The sequence below is a fragment of the Cynoglossus semilaevis genome, chromosome 8 (assembly GCF_000523025.1).
Source record: "Cynoglossus semilaevis isolate Cse_v1.0 chromosome 8, Cse_v1.0, whole genome shotgun sequence".
NCBI lineage: Eukaryota > Metazoa > Chordata > Actinopteri > Pleuronectiformes > Cynoglossidae > Cynoglossus > Cynoglossus semilaevis.
The window spans coordinates 1,455,709-1,483,392 of NC_024314.1; the positions used below are offsets into that span (position 1 = coordinate 1,455,709).

The 27,684-nt window shown below is 42.0% G+C and overlaps 4 protein-coding genes across 6 annotated transcripts in view; 1 reads left to right on the top strand and 3 right to left on the bottom strand.

The window, feature by feature from the left end:
* The window catches only part of itgb3b (integrin beta 3b), a 15,025-nt gene extending 5,267 nt beyond the window's left edge, over positions 1-9,758 (bottom strand). The window contains exons 1-10 of the mRNA XM_008313801.3: positions 9,459-9,758; positions 8,179-8,264; positions 7,815-8,019; positions 7,469-7,721; positions 6,093-6,255; positions 5,783-5,944; positions 5,547-5,642; positions 4,976-5,065; positions 4,468-4,602; positions 2,490-2,931 (exon numbers count right to left, since the gene is read on the bottom strand). Of these exons, the coding sequence (XP_008312023.2) occupies positions 2,490-2,931; positions 4,468-4,602; positions 4,976-5,065; positions 5,547-5,642; positions 5,783-5,944; positions 6,093-6,255; positions 7,469-7,721; positions 7,815-8,019; positions 8,179-8,264; positions 9,459-9,711 (1,885 nt within the window). The 5' untranslated portion in view covers positions 9,712-9,758. The remainder of the gene's footprint in view (positions 1-2,489; positions 2,932-4,467; positions 4,603-4,975; positions 5,066-5,546; positions 5,643-5,782; positions 5,945-6,092; positions 6,256-7,468; positions 7,722-7,814; positions 8,020-8,178; positions 8,265-9,458) is intronic.
* Positions 9,759-11,132: 1,374 nt separating this feature from the next.
* fkbp10b (FKBP prolyl isomerase 10b) lies at positions 11,133-17,187 on the top strand. Of its 3 annotated transcripts, none has more exons than XM_008313803.3 (11): positions 11,133-11,272; positions 12,276-12,483; positions 13,768-13,913; positions 14,004-14,193; positions 14,412-14,557; positions 14,726-14,915; positions 15,743-15,888; positions 15,962-16,151; positions 16,256-16,398; positions 16,540-16,703; positions 16,792-17,187. In XM_008313803.3, exons 2-11 carry the CDS (start codon positions 12,281-12,283, stop codon positions 16,984-16,986), a joined length of 1,713 nt encoding a protein of 570 aa, XP_008312025.1. In that variant the 5' UTR covers positions 11,133-11,272; positions 12,276-12,280; the 3' UTR covers positions 16,987-17,187. The 3 variants fall into 3 exon arrangements, with proteins under 3 accessions (XP_008312025.1, XP_008312026.1, XP_024913141.1); XM_008313804.3 differs by lacking the exon at positions 11,133-11,272 and adding an exon at positions 11,379-11,486; XM_025057373.1 differs by lacking the exon at positions 11,133-11,272 and having other exon boundaries at positions 12,070-12,483.
* Positions 17,188-17,635: 448 nt separating this feature from the next.
* Positions 17,636-22,221, bottom strand: klhl11 (kelch-like family member 11). Its single transcript, XM_008313805.3, has 2 exons — positions 21,360-22,221; positions 17,636-19,675 (listed from the first exon to the last, which is right to left on the bottom strand). Exons 1-2 carry the CDS (start codon positions 21,938-21,940, stop codon positions 18,100-18,102), a joined length of 2,157 nt encoding a protein of 718 aa, XP_008312027.1. The 5' UTR covers positions 21,941-22,221; the 3' UTR covers positions 17,636-18,099.
* A 727-nt stretch (positions 22,222-22,948) lies between these two features.
* The window catches only part of aclyb (ATP citrate lyase b), a 14,059-nt gene continuing 9,323 nt past the window's right edge, over positions 22,949-27,684 (bottom strand). Inside the window, exons 19-31 of the mRNA XM_017034606.2 lie at positions 27,624-27,684; positions 27,308-27,504; positions 27,138-27,219; positions 26,928-27,038; positions 26,718-26,845; positions 26,531-26,624; positions 26,255-26,409; positions 25,706-25,856; positions 25,484-25,627; positions 25,281-25,394; positions 24,830-24,912; positions 24,651-24,727; positions 22,949-24,568 (exon numbers count right to left, since the gene is read on the bottom strand). Coding sequence (XP_016890095.1) covers positions 24,474-24,568; positions 24,651-24,727; positions 24,830-24,912; positions 25,281-25,394; positions 25,484-25,627; positions 25,706-25,856; positions 26,255-26,409; positions 26,531-26,624; positions 26,718-26,845; positions 26,928-27,038; positions 27,138-27,219; positions 27,308-27,504; positions 27,624-27,684 — 1,492 coding nt within the window. The 3' untranslated portion in view covers positions 22,949-24,473. The remainder of the gene's footprint in view (positions 24,569-24,650; positions 24,728-24,829; positions 24,913-25,280; positions 25,395-25,483; positions 25,628-25,705; positions 25,857-26,254; positions 26,410-26,530; positions 26,625-26,717; positions 26,846-26,927; positions 27,039-27,137; positions 27,220-27,307; positions 27,505-27,623) is intronic.

A 27,684-nucleotide genomic window follows, 5' to 3' on the forward strand; every position in this document is an offset into this window, starting at 1 on the left:
TGTACGTGGTGACACATAAAAGGTACTTCCCTGTCGAAGTATTTGAACTGTTAACCTTCTTATAGTCAGGAAGAAGCAGGAACCACCCAACCAACAGCAGTCATTTCAGTGGAAGTGCATCATTTAAAGATGTTTTCACTGCTACATTACCCAGGATTTTTGCGGATCTTTGGAAACACAGGATGTTTTCTTCCAACAGATCGACTGTGTAGGTTTTGGCATTGTTTGCGTTGTCATCTTGTCAGCAGACTGGTAACCGCGAGCTGTTACCAAACCATTGTGTATTTACTCTCAATGATATGATAGTGCAAACAATTGGAGTTTCCTCTACTCGTGCAGGTCATTTCTTGTCACAAATGCTACAGCGAATCCCGGCCTGAGTCGTACAGCTCCACGAGAGTGTTTACTGTAGATCCACACACATGTTACAAATATATTTTTCTCTGCGGCTTCGTTGTGCCTTGAAGTTTGGCCGCTAACGCTGGAGAGCAGAAGTTGGAGAGCTAAAACCCATTGTGCCTGCGGTGTCTGGAGGGCTTTTATTTTGGGTTCCATGATTCATTGTGTGTGATCCAATCTGTGCGCACGGGTTTGTTGTTATTCCACGTACGTGTGTGTGCGTGCGCACGCCAACAGGAGAGTGACACTTTGGGAACACGCTGTGGCCTCGAGCTGCAAAACAATGCCCAGATAAACAATAGGATGTAAAGCTGCTCGGAAGAGTCTGACTGGGTACACGATGATGCATGAACACGCCGCCATTACCACTAGACCACAGGATCACTGGCTTTTAATTAGGCAATTCTGTGGAGAGCAAGAATGAATCAGGTATTTCAAGGCAGCAGACCATGTTCTACATACAGAACATTTCACTTCTCTCCCACCAGGCTCTGCTCTGACCAAACATGGGTTTATTTTTAGCATTATTACAACGCACCATCCAGTGAGTAAGCACAGAGGTATTTTAATGTTAATCTATGGCCTTTTGGGAATGGAGCAACACATTGGACTGCGAGAGCAGCGCAGTGTGGGAGTGAGGCACACGTCTAACAGTGTGATGAAGCATGAGGCCAGAGTCGCAAGCAGTGCCAAAACCATGACATGGTGTAATTTACACTGATCGAGTAAAACACCCACAATGCAATGTCATTAATGGTGTGGTAGGTTTGTAATTAAGACGTAAAACAAGGACGTTTCAAAACAAGTAATAAACTAGTGACGGTGAAGGAGGAGCAGAGAAGTAACAAACAAGAATGTTTGTGTAAATCTTGGCCCCAGTGCATCATATCATGTTGTCTAATCCACATTAGGGACAAATATCACTCCTGTAATCGTTGTCTACCAAAAAACTCCTAACTAAGGCTAACCATTGGTTGTGGTAACTCAGTAACACCACCCACATTAGATAACCTGACGTCTGACCAGATCCTAACAGTAACAACAATTTATCTTACCTTATGTGCTGCCTAGTTCATAGCTAACAGTAACCTGCACCCTACGCTTCTCCAAAACGTTAGCGCACATTGATGCAGTGGGAACTCAAGCCTGGTTTTGTACATTGTGAAGTAAAGTAACGTTTCTGTAGATTCAGTCTCAAAGATCATTTTCGGCTCAGAACCCTGCAGATTCAAAATCAGCCCATTGTGTTGTTTGACATACAGCTTTACTCAGCCATAATTTAACGCTACCCTACACAAAGTTAACAATACCTGGACCACGCACCCCCCCACGCACACTTACAGCCGAGCACGCACTCGGTTTATTCAGTTTATTGTGAACGGAGCCAATGTCCTGTGCAGAGGGGAGCGCTGTTATTTTATATAATTCTTCCCAGATGAGGTGGGTGCCATGTTAGTGTGGTGGGGGTGGCTGCCAACCCCAGGAGCAAAGTATAAATAATGGAACAGTGTGACATGAAGTGTAACATGAAAGGCCTCACAGCCTATGTATATATCAGTCCACTGACTATGAGGTCCACTATCTAGAGCAGGGGTGTCAAACTCAATTCCACCAGGGGGCCACATCAGCAATACAGTTCCCCTTAAAGGGCCAGTTGTAAATGAAAGACTGTATAGATCAGGGGTCCCAACCCCTGGTCCGCGGACCAGAACCGGTCCATAAGTCATTTGGTACCGGGCTGCAGTGGGTCACACTGAAAATAAATGTATTTAATTTTTACAAATTTACTTCAGCCAAAGAAAATCCTCTCATATGCATTTACTTTCTTTATTTAAAGATAATCTGGAAATATTTTAAAGTAATAGGTCATTTAGACTCAGATACAAACAGAATGGAGAAAAAGAAGCTACAAATATTGTCCATTGCTGTGTAATAAAAAAAACTTTTAACTTCATAGGTTAAGAAACTCCACACAAAGCGGCTTGGCGGGCCGCATTTGGCCCCCGGGCCTTGAGTTTGACACGTATGATCTAGAGTTTGAGTTAAAGTGAGTCGAAAGACTTGGGTCAAAACCGTAACGTCGCACTCACCTGAGCAGAGTTCTCCTTTGTAGCGGAGACAGTTGAAGTCGTCACACTCGCACAACTTGCCCCAAACTTTTCCAAAGTCACTGCTGTGACACACGCACTGGCCGCACACGCAGTCTCCGCGCCCACTACAGATGGAGTGCGGGCCTCCCGCACCTGTAGGTCCACTGCAGCGGTCCTGCTCTGTGGTGCTGTAGTCGCCCTCTGCACACTCACAGTGTGGGCCCAGGCGACCTGGGTGGCAGAGGCAGATGCCACACTCGTAAGTGCCATTGCCATGGAAACATTTAGGGCTGTCGGGCTGGACTTTGGCTTGGCACTTGCAGTCACACTCGAACGTGACGGTGACGGACAGGGTGTCCTTAAAACCCACCGGCTTGATGATGAAGGTTTTCTTCTTCTGTTTGGGGCAACCGCGAGCTCTGGCCTCCACACTGAAGGAAACCTAAAAAAGAAGCAGAAATGTGATTATCGTGTAATAGTAATATAATATAATAATGTAATTATTATATAATAATATAATAATAATATAAGAGTCCTTTATAACTCTAAAGTAGTATACAAAAAGTAATAATTGCTCATTTTGAAGGTTAGGTATGCAGGTGAATTGAAGTGTGTTTGTTTTCATAAATGCTGCTCTCTAACTGGATTTTCAAACTTAAATTCATCCACCTGCAGCAAAGCCAGAGCCAGGCAGGAACAATGGAGAGCACAGACAGACAGCTGAAATGAGTGAGACTAACGAGCCGTACATAACGAGCATCAACGAGGTGTACTGGTACTATGAGACCTTGGAAACGCGTTCTGTGGTCGGTATTTCTACGTATGTTGAAAAGAAGAAGATACTACGTTCACTAGTAAAAAAAAAAAAAGAAAAATCTAAATTATGATAATGTAAATTATGTAGGATATTTCAAAAGAATTTTCAATTTACAAAGACCATGGAGTATTGAGCAGCGCAAGTCTTTTCTAAAGGAAAATATGTTGAGTGTTTCTGAAGTGTTTGTATTTTTGAAAAGTGAACCTTTTTTTTGGAAATGTGTGTTTTTAGAGAACACAGTTTAAAATTGATAGCAGGCTAGATGAAGGCTGCTGATAAAAGGAACTCGGAGCAAATTTGCCCCGCAGGCCGTGAGTTTGTTACCCTGATTAAAGAAAACATACATACAGTAATGCCTTCATAATAGTCTGATGTGATTTACTAAACCTAAAGGATTTAAGTGACTTTCTTGTTCAGTTTTTATCTGATCGCTCGCCCAAACAGAACAAAGATGTGATGCAGGAATGGCCTCCATATGTATTTAGTAAATGTTCATTGAACATTACGTCTAAATCTGGTAAATGTCCAAAAAGTGGGCAGTTACTACATGTGTTCAAATTGCCATATATGGAAGAAAAAAGCAGAGCCAGAAGAGAAACAAGTGTGTGGAGGCCAACTATGTCACCTGGAGTGAGGAGAGAACAAGGAAAAGAGCCAAGGAAGCTGTGATAGGGAGAAAATGCCAAAAAGGGGGAAGGACAAAGACCCTGTGCAGCTACTTGCTTTAAATGGCAGAAAGGGCGGTATAAATATAGTTCAATTTGAAATCTTCAGTTAAAAATAAAAGTTCACAGACGACACTTGCTTCCATGTGAAAACGGAGAGGGAGGGAGTCCCACATTACAGAACACGTTGATAGCAGCCAAGAGGAATAGAAAGAGGCCAAAACACAATGATGAAAAAGTCAGTAGAAAATAAGAAATGTTATTTTTAGACTCTTAACGTGATTTTTCTGACCTTTTAAGTTCATGTGAATGACAAAGTGGTGTTACCAGTGTTATTAGTTATTACTGTTTTAAACAATAGAGAAATGTGTAACAATCTTTGTTGGCCTAATCTGGTGGTTCCTGCTGTTTGGTTAAATACTTTAGTCTCAATGCTAAGTCTAGAAAAGGTTAGTGTTGTGAGAAACATAACGATTTAAACCGAAACAGAACTGACCGTGTCTCCTATTTTTAATCCAGAGCAGGACCTGAGACCTGGGATGAGCTCTCCATTCAAGCACGTCGCATTAAAGGAGAGCGACAGCTCCTCGGGAACATCTTGGAGTTCCAGTTCTACCTTGGAACGGATTTTCTGACAAAACCAACAAAGACAAACGTCAAGAAAAAAAAAAACAAATGGAGTTTTTTTTTTAATTCTCTTGCTGCTTCCACAGCACACAGTGATTAGGGAACTGTTTTCTAATGACATGCTGGCCTGCTCTGTGCTCATTGTGTATATATGGGTGAAACATTCAAATTAAAAATCACTCCAGTGCTCATTCACCTCTTGTCTGTGTAAGATCAGCCAACAGTCTCCTACATCTGGTCAGCTTTATACGGACTGGACTGAGGTCATGACTCAGACAGGGTGTGTGTCAACAAACACATGTCAGTTCCTCACACTGTCTGGAGTTCTCTTTGTTTGTGTGTGTGTGTGTGTAATTATCAGTGGTTGAAACACTTACGGCATAGGCCTTAAGAATGAGCTGAATAACGTTGCCCGAGTCATTGGACAGTTTTCCCACCGTGGTGCCAGGAATCAGCTCACTGTAGTTCTGCAAGGCATTCATGACACAGGATGAGAATGATTCAGTGTTATATAGATTTGTTCAAAAGTTCCCGTTTCCTCCTGTCTTCCTTCTAATCTACGACTTTACACTTGTAATTTGTGCAAGTCTACGATTCAAAAGAATGTAAATATTCACACAGATTCTCTCACACACACACACACACAAAAGCAGATGGTTGTCACAGTAACAGTTTTACAAAATCTAATGTTATGGTATTTTGATTTGACCCAAGATTCATCTCCGGTTTCCATTCTTCCAAAGTGGGTTCCAAGTATGGCAGTTTAAAAAAACCACTGAGGCCTGGAGGACATTTGTTAAAACACCACAGTACATGTGTCATCTTTTTTAGCTTCTCTTTAAAACAGTGGTGTCAAACATACAGCCTGTGGGCCAAAACCAGGCCGCCAGGAGGTTCAATCTGCCGTTTGTACATTTCAAACTTTAGCTTTACAACGCCGCTGCTGACCTGATACAGAGGAACCACAGGGTTGGTGACGGCGAAGATGAGGTTGATGTTGTTCTCCGACATCTTCTCTGTGATCAGAGCCAGAGAAGGGTAATCCTGTGGGGTCACAAAGGTCAGTGAGGTCAGAGAACGCACACGGACACACTGAAGGGTTCCTGGTGCACCTTTACAAACCTGAACATTCTACCAGGGACATTCTTTGTCAAACAGTCTCTCTGTGTTCAACACACACTTACCATGGTGGTAGACATGCTGTACACGTTGTCAGAGTCGAGGTGGCACTTCCCGTCGTTGGGTTGTACGATTCCTGCCAGTCGTCCATCCAGAGCCACGTGAGTTTTGGCATCAGAGGTGAAGATCAGGAGGTGGGAAGCACCGGGTCGCCATCCGATCTCATCCTGGATCCAGTTAAACCAATAATGTTGTCATTTTACTGTCATTTTTGTTTTATTGCCTACTGTAGTTCATCAATTAACAAAATCTGCATATGTACGCATGCATGACAAAGGAGAACAAGAATGCCAAACTGAGTCAGAGCCTCATCACCTTGCAAACAGCAGCCTGGATGATGGCATCAAAGCCTCCCTCTGGGGCATCCCGGTTTCTGGACACCATCTGCTTTTTCACCTCCTCTGCGAAGCGACTCACCTCTTCCGTCAGGGAGAGGACATGTTTGTAGCCGAACTGAGGCAGACAGGTGGTGTTGATGCTGTCAAACATAGGTCACGTTATTGATAACAGCCATTTATTATAACATAAATAAAACAACCGAATGTGCTACACAGTCACACTAAATATAGGAATACTTTTGATAGAGTATACTGGTAAATATAGGAATACTTTTGATAGAGTATATAGATATATTTTTTAACATGGATTTTGAACTAACTACCTCATTGTGCCAGCATCATGACTCATGACACATCATGAAAAGTCTTTAAAATGCATTAAACTGCAGATGTTGTTTCCCGTGAATCATTAGGTCGAGCGAGGTTGTTCAGCTCTGCCATGAAAACACTAAAACTCTCTGCTCGTATTGTGCTCTGCTAGGCTTAAATTAGACCAGCATTCTTTGGGGGCAGGATATTGGTGCACTTAAATGACCCCAAGGGACAGACAACATCACATACAGGGCACCACTGAGTGGCCTTTAGACAGGGTGAGATGCTGTTGCTCTCCAAGTGTGAGATTAGCGCTGGCTGAATCTGAGGAGCTGACCAAGCAGGAGACGAATGCTGTAAGCCTTTAACAAGGGCTGTGACAGTCAGTCTGACTGCATTTTAACCAGGGTAGTGCTGTGTTTAAAGATGTCCTGAGTCTAATGACATCATCTGGGTGATTTCGCACGCAGACATAAAAAGTTGCTGAGAACAACAGCAGTGCGTACCTGGTGAGATAAACGACTGCTTAATCCAAAACTACAGTACAATAAATAAACATCCCATTACTGAGGTCTGTGCTCACAGCTTAATGGAGAGGACCTGGTCCAGGAATACATTGTTCTTGCTGTTGTTGCCAAGTAGGATTTTTTTTTTTTAGCATTTTAGGATTAAAAAACATTTTAATCCAAAAGTTGATCATTTGTTTTGCCTTCATGCACAGAATTACAGACGTTTAGTATCACAATACAATTATTTATTCTTTTAAAAACGGACTTTAAAAATGGCTGCTTTGATTATTTTTCATTCAATGGTTTTTAATGATAGGATGTATTTGTATTATATTTTTATTAGTACTAGTGGTAGTAATTGAAGTGGTAGTAAATAAAGCCATGCAACCTTTAGTTAAAAAGTGAACTTGAATTCAAATCAGGAACCTTTTAGCTGCAGAATTTTAGAAAATGTCAGTGAAATTTTAAACAGCGGCGGTGAGGAGTTGTTGCATGATTCAACTTTGAGAGGTTGACATGTGTTTGCTGTTACCTGTAGCAGGGGTTCTTTACAGCTTCTTTGGGTGAGATGTACATGTAAGGGGACAGGGGCTTGTCCACGAAGGCCCCGAAGCCCATGCGCAGTTTGCTGGTGGTGCGGTTCATGGCCTCAGCCAGACCTTTGCCCAACGTTTTCAGGCGGAACAGGTCATCATTCATGGAGTGGGAGAGGTCCATGAGGTAGTAGAGATCCACAGGGTAGTCTTCTACCTGACGCACCTTCACTGTGAAGCGCTTGGCATCATCTAGGAAATCAAAGGAAAGACCAGGTTTAGATATCAATTTTTGCAGTATTTTCTGCAACATTGTCACACACATTACCAAACTAAAGACCAAACCTGGTCTGAGAGTGATGTGCAGCCTCTGTGGCTTTATCTGAGTGACGTCTTGTGTGGCCCCCGCTGCTTTGTTGCTGAGGGGCCGGTCTTCCAGCACCTGCATTCTGCTGGTTGGAGACTCCAGAGCTGATGGTGCGCAGCCTGCGGCCACCAGGTTACTTTTCAGGTCACAGCGGGAGGAAGTAGCAACTCCCTGACCAAAGTCCTGGCAGAAAAAACACAGTGAATAGGGAATTAGAATATGGGTCAGCTAAAACAGAAAGTCAACATCTGCATCCATTCATATCGTGGTCTCTCAGTACCACCCTGCCATGGTAGAATGCTTACTGCTTGAGTAAAATATACTAGGAAGAAGAGAACGTACCTCCTGGAAGCACCAGGCGCAGCTGGGGTGCACAGCCAGACACTGCTTACATGTGCTAGCTCCTCTGGACGTGCAAACATTTGAGGCTGAAACCAAAAAACAAGGCAGGGATTCTTCAAACTTTTTAGGCATTTCCTCCTGTTTATTCTCACCATTTTAGAAGATTTTAGAAGAAGGTGATTAGTAACTCATCATGTTGATATGCTCTATTTAATGATAAGAGTGTTGAAAAGAAATCTTAAACATGGGGTTGCGTACATATACTACCGGGTGGTCTTGAAGGTCTGACGCACATTTAATACACATTATTACTTCATATAAATCAGAGTATAACTTAAGTACATTCATTTTTTCCTGCTTTTCTCACTGTCAATGTTCAGCAGTGTAAAACACACCCAGGAGGTGGGAGGAGAGACACTCCTATGGACACCAGCTGCCAATAACCACCCAAAAGAGGAAAGCGGTTGGAGGAGATCCAGTGTCAAGACATAGAATAAATCTTAATTTGTATTGCTCTATTGTTTTTTTTTTCAGATGCAGCCCCTTTTTCTGTTGCAGCATTTTAATGGAAGATTTTTTTGAGACAAGAATGTTGTTGTGGCATTTCTAAATGTGTCATTCTTCTAAATAAGGCATATCATCAGAAGAACCTTGTTGTACAAGCACAGATCCACAGATCAACAGACACAGAATCCAGTGAAGTGAAGCCAACATCAGGTATTTATGCATTTTTCTGTATAAATGTATTTATTGTTTTTAGTTTAATAATTTTTCTCTCTGTATTTCAAGAATTATTCCGACTACGGCTGATTTTTCGGGACTGGACGATAACTTAACATCACATTAACACTAAACAAAAGAAAAACTATTTTTCTAACTTTCCATCTTTAGACCATGAATAGTAATGTGTCCACTGGTACACTGTGAAAACTTGCTTGTATTAGGGTAAATACAATATTAGAGTGAAAAACTTTACAGGACTAACACACTCCCCATTGTATCAAAGTAAATGCATATTTTGTACACAAATGAACAATTTCCCCTCACTTCAAAATTACAATATTCTCCCTTGTCAAATATCAAAAACACCATCCACGTGTAAAACCACTATCTTCCATGCTACGTAATAAATTTATTTGAGAACACAGGTTTAAACAGTTTGGGTTAAGTGGAAGTTTCAAAAGCAACAGGAATTCATCACTTCTCCCTTGAAACATATTCTTGGAAAATGCAGGCAAAAATATTAGACAAAGTATAACAGAACACAAATAATTACTCACCACATATGCCTGTTATTGCAGTAAAGAGGAAAACACACACCCAGAAAAGGCGAAGCTCACCCATCCTGGTGCAGACTGAGTGAGGAAAGAGCTGCCAAAGACTCTCTGCTGAGAGTACAAGGAGAGAGGGGAAGGGGGGGCTCCTATGGACACAACTCCAAATAGAGTCAAACATCTTGGAACCACCCCCTACTCTACAGTCACAACTCTCATTATTACACTTTAAAACACAGTGGGCGGTGCAGCGTAGCATCCACAGCCTTCAGTTTTCTTTGGTGCCATTATGTTGCTGTTATCTCGACTGCTTGTTGTGTGTTAAATCAACATAAAGGTATGAGCAGCACAGTGTAAGTTCAAAAGTAAAAGTTTCAGCACTTTATGGTGCAATTTTTTTTTTAATCAAATATGTATCTCTGGGGTACAGTGGGTTCTTCATAAATCTATCAAACCCAGTGTTTTTCAATCTTAGGTCTGTAACCCATTGTGGGTTTGCCTGGCATTGAAATGATGTCACCTGAAATGTCTGTTAATTAATAATATTGATAGATAAGTGATTAAAACACCACACACAGTCCTAAACAACTGTATTATTTTACTTCTGCTGTGTATTTGCAACACAGTACACCAAATATAGCTGAGAAGGAACAGGAACAATACACATAAAAAACACTGTAAATTTAAAAAGAATAAAACCAGAGAACAGAACAGACTTAGTTAAAAAAATGAAACAAGAAGAAGAAAGATTAAATATAAAAGCATTGGTATTAAACAAATTCATTTGAAAAATTATAATTTCAAGGTAAAAAGGAAAAAAATACAAATATACAAACAAAAAAAAAAAAAAACAACCCAGACGCTAGTGAACAGAATATAAAACAGTAAAGTGCTCTTGTCTGCCGACTGCTGCAGCGTTTTAGAGGTGAACGGCCCTTTAAACAATGATTCAAATACAATTTGACCTCGGCTCATAGGCAAAGCTCGAACAAAGCTGGCTTTTAATGACATATTCTACTCGTTTCATATCACTGCCAAAAGTCGCCCCCAGAATCTTAATGTTTGAAGGGTCAACACCACACATTTCCGAGTTTGTATAAACAACACAACCAGTTTTATCCTTCCTATATTATCGTCTAGCAATGGAGGTTACATTGACGCTGTAGGTGTAACGACGCAGAAACCACGAGGTCTGATAATATTTTCCAAACATGTATTTGTGTGTTTAGAGTTTTATACGTTCCATTTAATACATTTTACCTGACAAATATTGAGTCTCCACATGTTCACAGCAGCGAATGAGTCACACTAGAATAATTGAGCAAGGAGGACCTCTAGTGGCTGGCTTTGAACAAACCCCTCAGAATTGCTGCTAGAAGTAAACGGAAGCAGTCAACCTAAATAGTGGGTAATGTAGTTTCTCAAGAATGAGAAGCATATGGGGAGCATTTTTGTTTTGTTTTTTTCTTTACGTTTTTTTGTTTGGAGAAACAAACAAACAAAAAACTGGGATCAATAAAGTATATCTATATATGCATTTGCGACAAGGCGAACGATGGGGGGAGCTACCCCCTTTTTTAACAGTGTGGCAGCAATACGCTTCCGTAACAAACCACTGTAAGAGTTGCTGGCACCAGCAATCTGCATATTGTTCTACTTTTTATGACGGTTCTGGGGTACCTTGAACGCACCATGTTGTAGTGCACATGCGCAGTGTGTTCTGTCCCTTGTGTAGGAGCCGGCTGGTTTGGTCAGTGCTGGTCAAGTTCTATTCCGAGCAGTTTGTCATGCGTTATGGCCGACAACAGTGCTGATATCAGGTGAGATAATAAACAGCTTTGTGATGACTTAAAAGCTGCCTTTGTCTCATTCTACCGCTCCGCTACATTATGAAAGAGTTAACAGTTACGGGTACGGGAGGGGGAGTGAGGAGGCGTGGTGAGAGCGCGCGTGTGTGTGTGTGTAGAAGAGCGAGTAAGGAGAGTGTTAGAGGAGGAAACGAGGAGGAGTAGCTTTCGTCTACTAAAAGTAAAGGTGAAGCGAAGTGTTGAGTGTTTATCCAAAAAGTGTGCTTTGTGGCTCTGATACAGACGTGAAAATCAGTCACTTCCTGCTGCGGTCGCTGCAACTGGACACGGATGTAAACAAATCCAGAGCGGAAGTAACTCTTTAAAATAAAACGAGATAACAGAATATTGAAGCGTGAGGTTGAGATGAAAAGCCTTTTTTGAGGGCGAAATTGAATTTTAAACTATTAAAAATATGTTTTCAATCAATATATTTACCCTTTATTTACCCTTTATATTTACACAAATAAAGAAAGCATACAGTTTACTGTTAATATATAAGAAATTCTTTTTTTATATTTCTTTCTTAATTTTCTTCTGTTACACAGTAATTGTTTTTCTAAATCTGATTTTTGAAATCCATTTGTTTCTATTTACCTCACGTTTTGGCCTCGCTATATGTTCTATTAATTATGTTTTTTAATGTGAGTTTTTTGGTATCAATTCATCATCCTTCTTCTATAGAAACATTTGTAAAAACTTTAAACTTTGTAAAACGGGTGTCCGTCTTATTTCTTATTGTGGAGAGTCCTCTTCACTTCCATCTCCGGCAGTCCCTCCTTCTTGTGGGGAAAAAAAGAAAAGTCGAAAAGGCCCTAAAAGTTTGGAGGCTGGAGATTGTCCACGTTTACACCCTGCTGCAGACGCTGCTTCCCTCCCTCACTCACATCCGCGCGGTTGGACGAGAAGAACACGACAGTCGGCTGTCTGCACCACCTGCTGTTAAACTTGATTTAATCCCTATTTTTTTTTCCAGTAAAGATGTTTTCCTGCCGCCTGCTTTCACTCCTTCTCACCACACATCTATGCTGCTTCGTGGTCTCAAATCCCAGTCCTGTGTTGGGGGACGTGGTGGTGGACAGAGTCTTCATCCCTGCAGATTGCAGCAGACTAGTCAAAGACGGTGATTACGTTCGTTATCACTACAACGCCACGTTTGTCGACGGGAAAACGTTCGACTCCAGGTCAGTGTTTTTCACCTCTGTCACTCTGCCTCCAGTTTCTCCGTTAGTTTTTATTTTACGCACACGGGCCTCCTGTAGCTGTGCATAAAAATGTAGCAGTGCAGCCGAGCTGACGATGACGGCAGGTTTAAACAGGTTTGGTGTTTAAATGGCACAGGGCGTAGCAACAGGACAAGATAATATGTACCCCCGGGCTGAAAGGTAACTGGATGCCCCAGGAGAAGTTATCATTTCTCCAGATACTTGATGATACTAGATGTCTAAAATTGGATGAAATACTGTTGCCTCTTTAAAGGTACGTATATCATCCATACTAATAGTTTTGCGTTTTTACAAACGTACAGCCAACATATAAAGTCGTTGGGGCATGAAAAGTCCAAGTAATATGTTCAACTAGTTATTTTTATTATACCAAAAGATTAGTTTGTGAATGACCTTTTTTTTCACATACCTGCCTACAGAGTGAGTTTTTGTGATAGTGTGACGTTTTTTCTATGGAGTGATTTAAGGCAGGGCCACAAAGGGGGGACGGGCAGGGGCGGCAGGGGCGGAGTGCTACTCTAGCTCTACAGGAAGAAGATTACAGGTTCAGTCCCCAGGGTGACTGATTGTGGAGTTTGCGTGTGTGCATAGAGTCTCTTTTCAGGTGATCTGATTTCCTACAGTGGTCCAACAACGTGGCATTAGGTTATTTGGTTGTATCAATATCATCATCAGTTTGAAGGAGGGGGTGGGGAAAGTATTTACAAGAAACCTGCGGGCGTCGTTGAGTTTTTGTGATAGTGTGACGTTTTTTCTATGGAGTGATTTAAGGCAGGGCCACAAAGGGGGGACGGGCAGGGGCGGCAGGGGCGGAGTGCTACTCTAGCTCTACAGGAAGAAGATTACAGGTTCAGTCCCCAGGGTGACTGATTGTGGAGTTTGCGTGTGTGCATAGAGTCTCTTTTCAGGTGATCTGATTTCCTACAGTGGTCCAACAACGTGGCATTAGGTTATTTGGTTGTATCAATATCATCATCAGTTTGAAGGAGGGGGTGGGGAAAGTATTTACAAGAAACCTGCGGGCGTCGTGGAGAGCTAGCCCTGGTTTTCTGTGCTCCTCATCACATGGTTTTGTTTGTTGATGTCCAAAAATATAGAGATATAGAAAAAAATTAGAGGAAAAAAAAAGAGAAGCCATGTACAGATAACCAAAATAAACCAATGACGGCACTACGCCACCTGCAGCCATATTTCCATCAGTCTTTCTTTTTTACACTTCTTACTGTTTTTTTCCCTCCACAGCCACCAAAAAGGCGCTGCTAAGGTCGCCCTCATGGGTGAAGGTCGGCTGATAGCAGGAATTGATAAAGGTCTTCAGGGCATGTGTGTGAATGAGCGCAGGACCATCACCATCCCACCACAGATGGCTTATGGGAGCACTGGCGCAGGTATGAAAAAAAAAATCTTTTTAAATCTTGGTGTAATTAACAAGATCTCATTAGTATAAATGAAACACACTAATGGGTGTATTCTTTCAGGTGACGTGGTTCCTCCAGATGCCACTCTGGTGTTTGACATTGTTCTGTTGGATCTGTGGAATAAGGCCGACCTGGTTGCCACTAAAACCATCAGCACACCCCAGGACTGCAAGCGATCTGTGATGCGCACGGACTTTGTGCGTTACCATTTCAATGGCACGCTGCTAGACGGTACCGTCTTTGAATCCAGGTGAATTCAGTCTGTTTTTGTGGAGACAAAGTTCTCACACAATTATTCCTTTGTCTATTGTAAAATACACAGTGGTGTGTGTTTCTTTGTCAGCACACTCCAGGGTCTGAGACGAGATCCTGTCCAATTGACAGCTTTTGTGTTTTGTACTGTGTTGTGTCGTGCAGGTATTTTGTCTGTGTTGTGTTTGACTTTGAGCTTGTATGAGCCCCACGCAGCTACATCAGGAAGCAGACACAGAATTCATTGGTGGGCGAGGGGTGGCTGATCAAGGGCATGGATGAGGGCCTTCTGGGCATGTGTGTGGGAGAGATCAGAAATATTGTCATCCCACCCTTTAAAGCCTACGGAGAAAAGGGGTCAGGTGGGTGAAAACTTTTTTTCAGTAGTTGTACTTTCTGTACATATGACTAAAACTAATAAAGTTTTATTATTATTATTATTCATAACTATATTACAAGGCAATAATTATATTTATATTTTCAGTGGAAGAGAGAAGTGTCATGTGGCTTGATTATTTTCTGTCCAATAGGAACAGAGATCCCGCCCCAGGCGACCCTGGTGTACAATGTCCTGCTGGTGGACATCCATAACCCAAAGGATAACATCAGCATTGAGAACCAGGTAGTGCCTGAGTCCTGCACTCGCAAGTCAGTGGTCGGGGATTACATGCGGTACCATTACAATGGAACCTTCCTCAACGGAGAAACCTTTGACACCAGGTGAGCAGCATTAGGCTTAAAGTTATCGATAAAAAAAAAAAAAAAAATATATATATGGGTTATTGTTTCTCCTGGGTTTATGATTCTGGGGGAGGGGGTTAGGGTCTTTGAAGGGGGGGCAGCATGAAGTGTAAGGCCTAACAGAAAGGCATCATGTGTAACAATGATACTTTAGAACAAGGAGATATAATTATATATATATATATACTGTATATCCATTCATTTTCCTTTCCGCACAATGTCGCCGTCTACTGGCCAAAGTCAGCACAACCGACTGCTCTCTACAAGTGTTTGACCGTCGTCATGACAGATATAATCACAGCATTAGCATAAAACAAGCTGCTTTAGATATAAACATTACAACAGTAGCAAAATTATTAGGGTTAAGACGTTACCTGTTTTTAATCAGTGTTATCATTATTTATCGTTATTTTATTTTTTTATTGGGTTTTCTTCTATCGAACGATATCTATTTTATTCATGTTCCACAAGGGCAGTTTAGCGTAGGGACACATTTTATGAGGAATCTTGTTAGGAAATGCGTTCGGTTTTGCCCCGCCAACACTAAGGTCCGGCCAAAAGGTTGTCTGCCCTCCGGTGGCTAAAACGTGGAACCACATGTTTCATATCTATGTCAAAAGTTATTTAAATTATTCAAAATAATTATTCATTGTTTTGAGAATATGTTATTGATGAACTTTGAACGTTGTTGTATATTGTAACTGAAAAAACATATGTACATATATATACCAATTTGAACTACTGCACAAAATTTCTATGAGAAAATGAAGTAACATTGTACTGGCGATGCCGGTGTCTACTCACAGCTACCAAAGGAACAGCACATACAACACCTACATCGGGATGGGGTATGTGATCGCAGGCATGGACCAGGGTCTGCTGGGAATCTGTGTGGGGGAAAGAAGGAGGGTCATCATCCCTCCACATTTGGCATACGGGGAGCAAGGAGCAGGTGAAGATAATAAGATAATAAGTAATCAGTAATCCAGTAGTTGGGTGGTTTTTAAACTGTAAAATCTCCACAGGAAACGTTATCCCTCCCTCCACTGTACTGGTTTTTGACATCCTTGTCATCGACTTCCACAACCCTAACGATACGGTCAGCGTCCAGATCGTGCACAGACCTGACGCATGCAACGACACCGCAGCAGTGAACGACCTCGTCCACTATCACTACAACTGCAGCCTGATGGACGGGACCCTGCTCTTCTCCTCGTGAGTCACTCTCTCCTCGCACATCACTGCATTTTAAGAATGCTTTTTTTTTTTCTTTTTTTTTTTTAAATCCTTGATTTTTGTCATTGTTATGCCGTTTCCAGACACCACTATGACAACGACCAGGAAGTTGTGCTGGGGTCAGACAAAGTCATCGATGGACTGGATTTAGGTCTGCAGGGCATGTGTGCAGGGGAGAGGAGGGTGGTTACTGTGCCACCTCACATGGGCCATGGAGAGAAAGGAGGTGAGATAAATTGACAACTATTGTCATAACAATTGAATAAAATGTAGATAAATATCAAATAACTTTTCCTACTTTGAAAATATGAGCTATAAAGGAGACCATGTTGACTAACGTTGCCTTGAAACCTTTTATGTTTCCCAGCTACTGGTGTGCCGGGCAGCGCAGTGTTGGTTTTTGAGCTAGAGCTGGTGAGTTTACAGAAAGGAGTCCCCCCTGGTTACATGTTCGTGTGGCTTAATGACACACCTGAGAACCTGTTTGAAGCCCTGGACACCAACAAGAACAAGGAGGTTCCACTGGAGGAGGTAGGGTTCTTCTCAAGACAGAGATGATGACTGCGACCAGAAAACATCGTCTCCGACTAATACTGTTTCATTTTCTCACCCTGTTTAGTTTGGAGAGTTTATCAAACAGCAGGTGGAAGATGGGAAAGGTCGCATAAAACCTGGCCTGACTATGGAGCAGGTTGTGTCTGACATGTTCCGAAACCAAGACCGAAACAAGGACGGTGTGATCACAGATGAGGAGCTCAAGCTGAAGGTGGAGGAGGACAAGGAGAGGTTGGAGATGACGCATGAGGAGCTGTGATAAGGACTTGTGTTTTTAGCACTCGCTCTCAGGGAACACCAGAATATGGGGGAAAAAAACATTGAGAGACTTTTTCGTCGACATAAAGGTTTTATATTGCACAGGTTTCAAAATGGCAAGAAAATGTAAGTTTTGTATTTGTAGAAAATCAAACAAGCACCTTTATTTGTCCCTGAAGTCATTAAAATGTTAATTGGAAAACGTGTTTTAGTAATTTCACATTGATTGTAAAATGTAGCACTGCTGTAGCAGTACTGTTGTCCATGTCTAAACAAGTTTTGTTTCCACAGTCCACTTTAGAAGGATGCACAGTGTGCACACATATGTACATATACATATGTACATATTACAGTGTGCACATATTTGTACACATATGTACATGTACATATATATACATACATACGTACATACATGCATATACATATATATGCATATATAAATATACATGTATATACATATATCACATGAAAGCATCACTGTTATTCTCACAATTTTGACACAAACTGGTGTTGTATTGTACTCAGCACTGAGAGTTGAATTTGATTTACCTTTCATTTCCACGTTCAGAAATGTGTTAACAAGTGTCTGCAGCAGTAACAATACTTACTATTATTTACATATTGTTCTTGTAAAATAGCGAGAGACAAAATTGTTGTAGTGCTTTTATTGTATATTTGCACAGTTACTACACAGTTACAAAATATGTGTATTTATACATATGGGCACACTTACGCCAAAATTTCACTTGTGCTTAACACTGTCAACAATGAATTTTAATGTATTTTCTTTTAGATTTTTTTTTTTTGGAAGATCAACAGCTTCCATAAAATAATTTACTTACAACTCCTGACTACAAGTAGGTCAAAAAATGCTTTAGTCCCATTGACTATCCCAGTGACTACAGCTGACAGGCACTTTGAACAGTAACATAAAAACTGAACTCTGCAGTCACAGCACAGAACAAGACAAATAAGACAATAATCAGTTAGTGCGGTTAACACATTCAAAGAACACAAAAATCCAATACTGAATTTCTTAATCACCGTAGATTTCATTCGAAGTGGATTAGGTGTTAACAAACCCTAACCAGGCAGATAAGGTCAAATATCTGACTCAACATTCGATTTGAGACTGAAACTGCCTCCACAGAGAAATGGTGCGGTGATGTAGCTGCTCAATTTGCTGCCTTTGGTACCGCTCACAAGCTAGGTTCAGCGGCACCGGGTAGTTGGGGCGGCCACGAAGATACTGGTAGGGAATACGAACATGGCAGGCCGCTGCCCGGTAGCGGGGCCGAGGTAAGGGTGGTAACAGCATCCAGCGCTTCTTCTTGCCACAGTAACGGTACACCTCCTTGCAGTACTGCTTGTACATGATGTTGTTATTCCTCCAGCCACCGATGATGAATATGTCTTCACCCATGTAGCAAATGGCTGCCCCCTCCAAACCAAGGACCTCTGGAGGGAGGCTATGGAGAATGTCATCTGGAATGTTTCTGCTTATTTTCTGCTGCGCTGCCTCAGCTGTGACCATGTAGTTTTTGGGGCAACAGGTGGCAGTGTGGTAGAAGTTAGTGGAGCCCACGGCCATTTGAAAAGTACAGTAGTTATCGATGAGCGGTAAGGAGTCCACGTCCTGCCACTTATGTCTCTCCGTATCGAAGCAGGTCATCACGGTGCTCAGTCCGTCGTCGTGGTCCAAGTCCACGGGTGTTCTGGCCACCACGTACACATATCGGTCCTCTACACTCACTGTTTTCACATCCCTGAGGATCTTTGGTGCTGGCTCAAGATTATGCCACTCATTCACCTCCGGCTCGTAGACAGAAACATCCTTAAAGCCCGGACTGAAGTTTCCATGTCCACCAATACAGTACAGTGTGTCTTTGACACACGTCAGGCCGAGGGCGTGTTTGCGCGAGTCTAGATTGCAGACCTGCTCCCAGGTGTTGAGGGTGGGATTGTAGCGCTCTACCATCTTAGCAAAGCCGGGCTCCGTTGAGCCTGCCACATAAACATGGCTATCTGTCACTGCGATGGCGTGTCCGTCAAGGTGTGTGTGAATGCTTGGCAGGTTGACCCAGCGGTCCTCAGCAACAAAATAGCCCACACATTCACTCACATACTCTCCGCCGTCTGAAACACCGCCGACCACCATGATTACGTCCATGATCTGACCGAAACGTGGCTGATCAGCCAACATGCCGCGGGCCTCTGCATTAGCTGCTTGATAGCTCTCAAAGTAAATGGCATGAGCCTCTAGAGTGTCAGACACCAGCTTGAGACACGAGTCGCTTTTGGCCACTAGAGGTTCCTTTCTTACCTGCATCAGAAAGGACGGGGGGATCTGTGACAGCCTCAACAGCCTGAACAGCTCTTCAAAGTGCTTTTCTCGACCCTCCAGGTTTTGGTGCACCCACCGCACGATGGCCTCAAACAACTCTTGCTCGGACTCTACAGCGATTCCTGTGTCCGACAGGCAGTCCCGCAGCAGGTGAAACGGTATTGTGAGAAACTCCTTATTGTTGATAACTTTGTGGAAGTTCATTCTAATGGTCCTGCCAGCTCCTGCAGCCAGGTGGTCCAGGGTGTACATGTTAGCCAGGTTGTGCACGGCAACACAGTTGGACAAATTCAACTTGTTCATCAGAAAGTCTCCGCAGAAGCTCTTCAGCTGCCCCAGCAGGAACCTAGAAGTATGAATAAGTCACAGTAACTAACCAGTCAACAGAGTAACAATCAATGTATGAAAAAAAAGTATTATCATTATATAACATTGTCCCTGAGAGATTTTGACATAAAATTGTCTTTGACATTGAGACTGATGGGATTGGCTCCAGTCTGTCAGTAGCCGGAAAAGGATTAAGGTAAATAAATTAATGGTTACAAGAAGCTTCAATGGAGTGAGATCCTGCCAGAGCAACCAAAGGTTAATTCCCAACACTGAAACAAGCAGAGCAGCCACACAGAACAATGAAGTTGATCTTCCGGAAGACTGTTGACTGTTGACACTGTAAATAACAAACACAAAAGCAGATCCACCAATGGGGGTACTGCAGGAATGTTTACGGCCTAAGGTAACAAACACAAAAGACAGAGGAGAGTGTGGCAATACTGGCATTACCGCTTCCAAGAACACTGTTTCGAATGAATGAGAAAGTAAATAAATTGTGAATGTCTATAAAAAAAAAAACATTAGGCCAAATTATAATTATATTAAACAATGTCCAGCCAAAATGTGAATGGTTTAACTTGTTGTGCTACATGCTGGATACGTTTTAAAGAACACAAAAGAACTTAAAGAACAGAACTGGTAACAGAACGTCCCAACAAGAGGACAGAAAGTAAGAAGACAAAATGATTGCAAGTATGTACTTACAAATTAAATGCAAATTAGCACTAACATAAAATAGCTGCAAGCACAGAGAAGCAGATTGATATGACATGAGTCATGACCACAGAGAACATGACAGTGACGTGTGTTCTCTATGTGTGGATGAATAACCGATATTTAAAAATAGACAAGATTTAAACATCTGTGTCTGCAGCTATTAAGATGACTCTGAGAATGTATAATCCTTTAATTGTTGTTCAATGCCTTTAATTGTTTGTAGGTTAAGGCAGTTCTACAATAGTCACAATAGTCTAGACCATTGGTTCTCAAATTGTGGTACACGTACCACCAGTGGTACGTGATCACTCTCTAGTGGTATGTGGGGGAAAATTCATGTTTTCACCTTTACATTTTCAACTGAATAAATCTGAAACATACCATGCACAATAGTGGCGCTTTGGCCCAGAGGCAATGTCTCTGTCATTGGTGTTGAACCCCAGGGTTCACCTCCTGGGCAAGTTCGAATCCCGGTTAGGGCGGTTGGTACCTTCCAGTGGACTCACCACCCGCAGGAAGGTTTGGTACGGTGCAAAGTGATTTGGGTGGAGACTACTGCCTCCACGACCCGGTAACGGATAAGTGGATGAAAATGGATGGATGGATTGACCATGCACAATGAATACAACAATTAAACATAAACATCTTTCTAAACATCTCTCCTGTGGTGGATGCTAACAGTGAAGGCCTATGCTGTTATATTCTAATGTTGATCATCATGGTGGGACTCAGAGAATTTCTCAGGTGGTACAGAGTAGAAAAAGTCGGAGAACCACTGTTCTAGACAAACCCACTTTCTCCCTTTCCGCTGAGAACTCTTGTTCTGGGCCTGTTCTACAGGTGTGCCCGCTACTAAAGTCACGCCTGTTGATATAAATAAGTGCCAAGGTGTGGTTTATTGGTTGCTGACGACCAAGTCCTTTCACTTAAAACAAATAAAAATGTTTGTTTACATTGGTGCTCCTTGTCATTCTTTATCTCACCTGTCAGCGAGTTCCAGCACTTGGTGCACATTAGCCGTGGTGACTGTTATCTCTCCAGTATACATGAACTGAATGACACTCCTCACAGTCTCTGGGTCCAGTCCTTTTTCACAGCCCCATGACTTGAGCTCCACTCGACCAGACCGAGACTCTGCGAATTGTCCGCCCAGCAGCACCGTAAAGTAGTGCGACGCCGCCGATAAAACCGTGCGGTGAGCGGTTAAGGTCTGGACCCTCTTCCCGCCGAGCCCGGAGCAGAAGACCAGCGTAACGTCGCAGAACAGTCCCTCCTTCCTCTGCTCATTCTGCCGTCGGGAGAGGTCCGAGCAGTAGGCCGAACAGGAGAACTCTTCCTCGGCCTCCTCAGCTTCTCCGTCATCCGGTAGTTTTCCCTGTGCGTCACCTACACTGCTCCTGCAGTAGTCCTCTGGTTCTTCTACCAGTACAACTACGGCTTTCGCTGCTGCCATGGTGCAGGAAAAGCACGTAGGTCTCAGGAGCAAACCAAAGCTACGAGCTATCTTTGGGAAACACTTAAAGACATCGAAAACACAGGTGAACAAAACGTCCAAGACTGTCATACATGCAACAATTTCTAAGCCTGGGCTGAGTAAAAAAGTTTACACAGGCGGTGTATGTGATCCCCCGCCCCCTAACACCAATTGGCCAGCTCGTTGACAGCTCAGATGTGATTGGTAGTTGGTCAGGTTCGTCAGCACAAGAAACAAACGAAATGACGTCAATCACAGATGACAGTTGACTTGCTGATTTAGAGTCAGTTTTGAAAATTAAGCTAACAGAACAATGGTTGTGCAGAGGCTCTGAGAGCTGATTTCTGATCAGCAACTTTTAGTCAGTGGCCGCGCCCATGCAGTTTATGGGAGAGGAGCTTCCGTGAGCGCCCTCTAACACCTGATGCTGCTGATCAGAACATCAGGCGGTTTGCATTTTAGCGACGTTTGCAGCGACATAGTTAATCGCTGTGTAGATATAATACAATACAATATAGTGAACCCTCTAAGTCAGGGATTCCTAAAGTGTGAGAAAGCTGCCACTCAGGAGTGCACGAGATTTATTATTATTATTATTATTACTACTGAAGCTGCCACTCAGGGGTGCACGAGATTTTTTATTATTATTATTATTACTACTATTACTACTACTACTACTAATAATAATAATTTTAGACTGGTAACTTTACTTGAACTTAAGTCAAATATCATCTGGGTTTGTAGTACTTTTACTTGAGTAGAATATTTTAGCACTCTTTTACTCTTTCTTGTAATTTTATGCAAGTCTCAACTTCAAGTTCTGTCGCCAATGTCAAGGACCGTCTGTATTGTGATGTTCTAATGTATTGCTCTTAAATACCATTCCTTTTAGTTAACTTTCAACCTGTTTGGCAATGTCGCATACTAAAAATTGTAACATCAAAAATTCATTTGTTTCTTCTATTCATTTCTAAAATGATCTTTTTTAGGTAAGTTCTCCTTCCCGCATTACAAAACATGTACACTAGTCTGACCACATGTAAAAAGTGAAATGTTTACTTATCCAGAGAATCTTTAAGACCACGCTACACCAGTGTGAAAAGTTAAACAATAACCGTTTATTACACTGTATGGCTGTGTAGTACAAAACCGTGTTTATTTATCACAGTTAAAATAAAGAAAACCGAACAAGCGGGTCACCAGGTGAGGAGTAACAAAGCATTTGGAGTCTTCAGTGAGTTATCTTAGAGAAAACATTCAGAGTACATGTAAAATCACATCACCTCCCCCACCAAAAAAAGCACACTACTATTATGGTCCCTCTCCAAAAGATTCTTTCAAGACTCATAGGGCTCATTCATGTAGCCTTTCTTTGATTCCTCTTCTGATGCTTCTATGTTTCGCTGTCGTCAACACAGTTATTCAGATTAACAACACGGGTAGATCCACTGACTTTGGTGTACCACAGAACTTAGCCCAATTTACAGCAGCTGGAGAAGTTTAACCACTGCTCTGCCATTCAATTTCGAACAGGTTTTATTTATTTTATTTTTTATTTTTGGATTTCATTCAATGCTTCCTTCTCCAAAGGTAAATGCTGGTCTACCTCCCACTGGATCTGATTTAACTTCTTTAAAGTAAACATTAAGATGACTTTGGTTTAACATTTAGGTTTCTCAGTAGAAGCAAAGGTGAAAGAAATACAGTATGACGACTCACAGTAAGTCTTCAAAGTATAACGTGTTTAACCTGAGGTCTGAGACTCAGAAAATTAAGTGTCGAAGGGCACACTTTGTGGCCTGAAACAAATAGGTGATTCAAATTAAATCAAACTTATTATTATTAGTATTATTACCATGAATGTATTACAATTTAATTAAATTCCATTACAAACCGGAGCCCGACTTCAAGCAGGTTTCATCCCAACTATGTAAACCACAGTTCGTAACCGTAATATTTCCATGAAGACACAACATACAGTCAATAAACTGTCATGTAATAAATGTCATTTATGTGATGATGTAGTGCTGATGTTTACAGGGCAGAGCACTCACACACATCTGTGTAGCTGTACCATTTGTTTCAAGAGCCTTCACTGCTGTGGTACATTGAAGTACGGTAGGAACCTGGGGAACTGTATCCTGGTGTACTGTATTCAAAATAGTTTGGAATTATTTAGTCCAATTATTTTAATACTAAAACTAACCCTATCAACATTTTTATTCAAATGATGCTCTAAAACCCTAACCTCCAGGATGTGCTGTATGACATTTATGACAGCCCTACATTGACATGTTCACAGAGAGGTACTTGTGCTCAACCATCATTTTCCTTGGTCTGACACCACCATGTTGCTCTGCAATATCAGAGCTTGCATTGGATTGGCTCGTTTTCCAAAACTGAATAAGTTCATTTGTCAAAACTCTTTGCAAAAATATACTAGCCAACAATGTATCCATAAAAACTAGCTTGAAGAAGTTTTTCCCCCACGCACAATATCGCAGCCAAACTTTTACTCTACCTTCATGTCCTTCAGCTCTTTTTGACTACGGAAGGCAGCTGTTGTCATAAGTGTAGAGATATAAGCCGAGAGAAAGGGTTTGTCTAAGAGTGACCACACATCTTACATGGACATGTGTTCAGGAAGCACGTAGGAGATGTCGTCCCACGGGTGACGGTACAGACCCTGTTTCAGCCTCTTCTGGTCCAGGTAATGACCTGAAACGGCACACAACAGATCATTTCTGATATATCTAGCACCATGACGTTAGGTTCAAGGCTAAGACTGAACAACACTCACCAATAAAGCCCATGCTTCTGCCCAGGACGAAGATCCCATTTAGTGCACCGATTTCCACAAACTCATCAGCCTCATCTCTGGATGCAGTCAAAGTTTAGGAAGCACATTGTAATTAAATGTGCTTTGTTTACTTGAGAAATTACATTGAAAAAATGGATCACACCAGTCTGTATTCTTACCGTGTGAATCCACCACATGTTCTGAGCAGGTCCACGAAGGCAACACCAATCAGCCCATCCACATTGAGGATCAGGTTTGGTTTCTGAAAATAAAATTAGGCAGAGTTTTAGGTTATGACTAAAGAATAGGTTCAATATAGTAAAAAAAAAAAAAGTCAAGTTGATATAAGTACTAGGAATTTTAACTAATTTTGTTCACATACTAAATTGCAAAAATAACCACAATTCATAGAAATGAACCCAGAGATAACTATTACAGAGGGGTTTGTACTCTATTGTACAGTAGTTCATAGACGCAGGCACATGGAGGCAGTAATGCACCAGTTGTTTACCACCTCCTCCATGAGCCAGTTTGCCAGGCAGGAAGGTACAGCCATGGGGAGGAAAAACCTGATGGCCCCTTTTTCTGGTGCAGCACATTTTAAAACAGAAACATTTCTGACTTCACTACCTTAGAGGTTGTAATTTTCTCAACATCCAAAGCATAATCGAGAAGATGACAGGAGGGAAAATGCTGCTTCACAAAGTCCTTCAGAATTTGAACTCGCATGTCAGGGTTATTGATCTGGAAGAAAATCAAAAAGTTGTTTATATGGATGAAATTGTTTTTCTTATCACTCACTTCAGAAAAGGAAAAAAAACAGGGCTGCATACTGATTTGACTCTGTGACCAATGCCCATGATCAGCTTCCCGTCCTTCTTCATCTTGTTGACAAACTCCATAGGCAGCATGCTGCTATCAAATGCTTTGCTGAATTGCTTTGCGGCTGCATCCAGTGCACCACCGAAACGGTCGCCCTGGAATTTAGGACCAAGTAGTTTAATAAATATACTGCTCATCTATTTTCTTCGTGTGTGTGTAAAATCGTGACTAACAATTGTGAGCAGTCCAGAGGTGAGGCTTGAAACAAGGTCTTTCCCTGCACGAGCACAGACAATAGTATTGTGTGCACCAGATACAGCTGGCCCATGATCTGCCGTCACCATCAGGCACATTTCAATAAACTGGGAGGCGTAGCGTGGTAATCTAAAAAAAAAAAAACAACAAAAAAACAAAAAAGATATTAAACCAACTGCAAGTTATATTTTTATAACGTCTTATTGTAGTCATAGGCTAACTCCTTGGGCTTTCTAAACTGGCCCGACAAACACTTGCATCTGTTTCATGCATTGCAATTACTTGATTGTAATTTCCCTTATTGCCACAAGAGGACGACAAACATCAAATATCCTAAATTTTCTTTGAAGGTTTACGTCTAATCCTGTACATTTGATTTATATGATTTTCCCCAAACATTCAACATCCAACCAATACTGAACTGGCCCACCAAATTTTCAAATTTAATTTGGCCTGTGAACCAAAACGATTACCCACCGTGTCTTGGTGAGAGATCAGTAACAGTTGTCCATCACTGTCACACTAACCTGCGCTGGAACCAGAGTAACCCCAGCACACCTCCCAATCCGATCTCCTCTTTGAAGACCTCAGTGATGGACATGCCGGCATAGATGAGTTCTTGGCCTCGCTCGTCACAGATGCTTGTCATAAAGGAGGCTGGTTTGCGGATCAGTCCCAACTCCTGTCAAAATTCCAGCAATAAGAGAGGAATTAAGAAGAATGAGATCAGCACAACGCAACAAGAAAATACCTATTGGCCTTGGATGATTCATGAAGTAAAACAAAGCCATAATAAATCTTACCCGTGCCCATGAATAATCCATGGGTACTGTCGGAGGAGGAACCTCTTCAGCTGGAACTATGGTGCCGTTGGCTACCAAGTCCTCATAAACTGTCCTGTTTTAAATGTTTACATACAAAAACCTTCAGTGAGTCCAAAGTTCTAAACACAAAGAAGTGATTGACATGTGAGTCTGACAATCCACTAACCTAATAACATCCCCCAGCTCATCAAAGCTCTTGGGAACATAAGCTCCAGCATCTCTTAGAGCCTGGTTCTTGGCCACCGCAGTTTCTGAAGCTTCGTTGGCACAGGCGCCAGCATGGCCAAACTGAACCTGGTGATAACAACATTTGAATTAATATTAGAAAAAAAATAGACCTTTTTTCAGAATACTTTATATATTTTTCTGCACAAACCTCTGAGGCAAACATGGTAGCGCAGGTTCCAATACACCAGCACACGACAGGCTTGGTGATCCTGCCCTCTGTGATGCCCTGGCAGATCTTGTACTCCTCAGTCCCTCCCACCTGTGTTGTTTTAAAATCAAATGATATGATAAAAAATGATTTAATATGATTTTACAGTTTAAAAAATTATACAAAAAAAAAAAAACATGAACATCGTACCTCTCCTAGTACCACTATCATCTTAATGCCTGGAGTGTCCTGGTAACGGAGAACGTGGTCCATGAAGGTTGAGCCTGGATATCTGCGCAGGAAGGAACAAATATTGAGAGTTAACAGAAACAAAACTCATTTAAAACCTGGGTTAGACTCCAACATCAGCGATGGTTCACCTGTCTCCTCCGATAGCCACTCCTTCATAGACACCGTCTGTAGTGCGTGAGATGATGTTGTTCAGCTCGTTGGACATGCCCCCTGAGCGGGAAACATAGGCCACACTGCCTGGACGGTACAGCTTGGAGGCCAGGATGTTGTCCAGCATACCACCGGTGTTACCAATTTTAAAACAACCGGGCTTGATGCCACCCACCTGGGAATAAAAAAAACATTGGTGACTTTGATATGATAAATATTTAATCGTTGGGTAAAACACACGGATGCACTAGATGACAGCCAAGACACGACATGCAAGACTCCACTCCTTCATACCGTGGCAGGCCCAATGATTGTGACTCCTTTTTCGTCAGCCACCTTGATTATTTTCCTCGTC

Excerpts from the sequence above, each read along its gene's own strand:
- fkbp10b (XM_008313803.3), top strand. The coding sequence starts at position 12,281 with ATGTTTTCCTGCCGCCTGCTTTCACTCCTTCTCACCACACATCTATGC. Across the intron at positions 14,194-14,411 it reads GGTACCGTCTTTGAATCCAG|CTACATCAGGAAGCAGACAC; the intron begins GTGAATTCAGTC and ends AGCCCCACGCAG. Across the intron at positions 14,916-15,742 it reads GGAGAAACCTTTGACACCAG|CTACCAAAGGAACAGCACAT; the intron begins GTGAGCAGCATT and ends GTCTACTCACAG.
- klhl11 (XM_008313805.3), bottom strand. The coding sequence starts at position 21,940 with ATGACAGTCTTGGACGTTTTGTTCACCTGTGTTTTCGATGTCTTTAAG. Across the intron at positions 19,676-21,359 it reads GTGCTGGAACTCGCTGACAG|GTTCCTGCTGGGGCAGCTGA; the intron begins GTGAGATAAAGA and ends TCATACTTCTAG.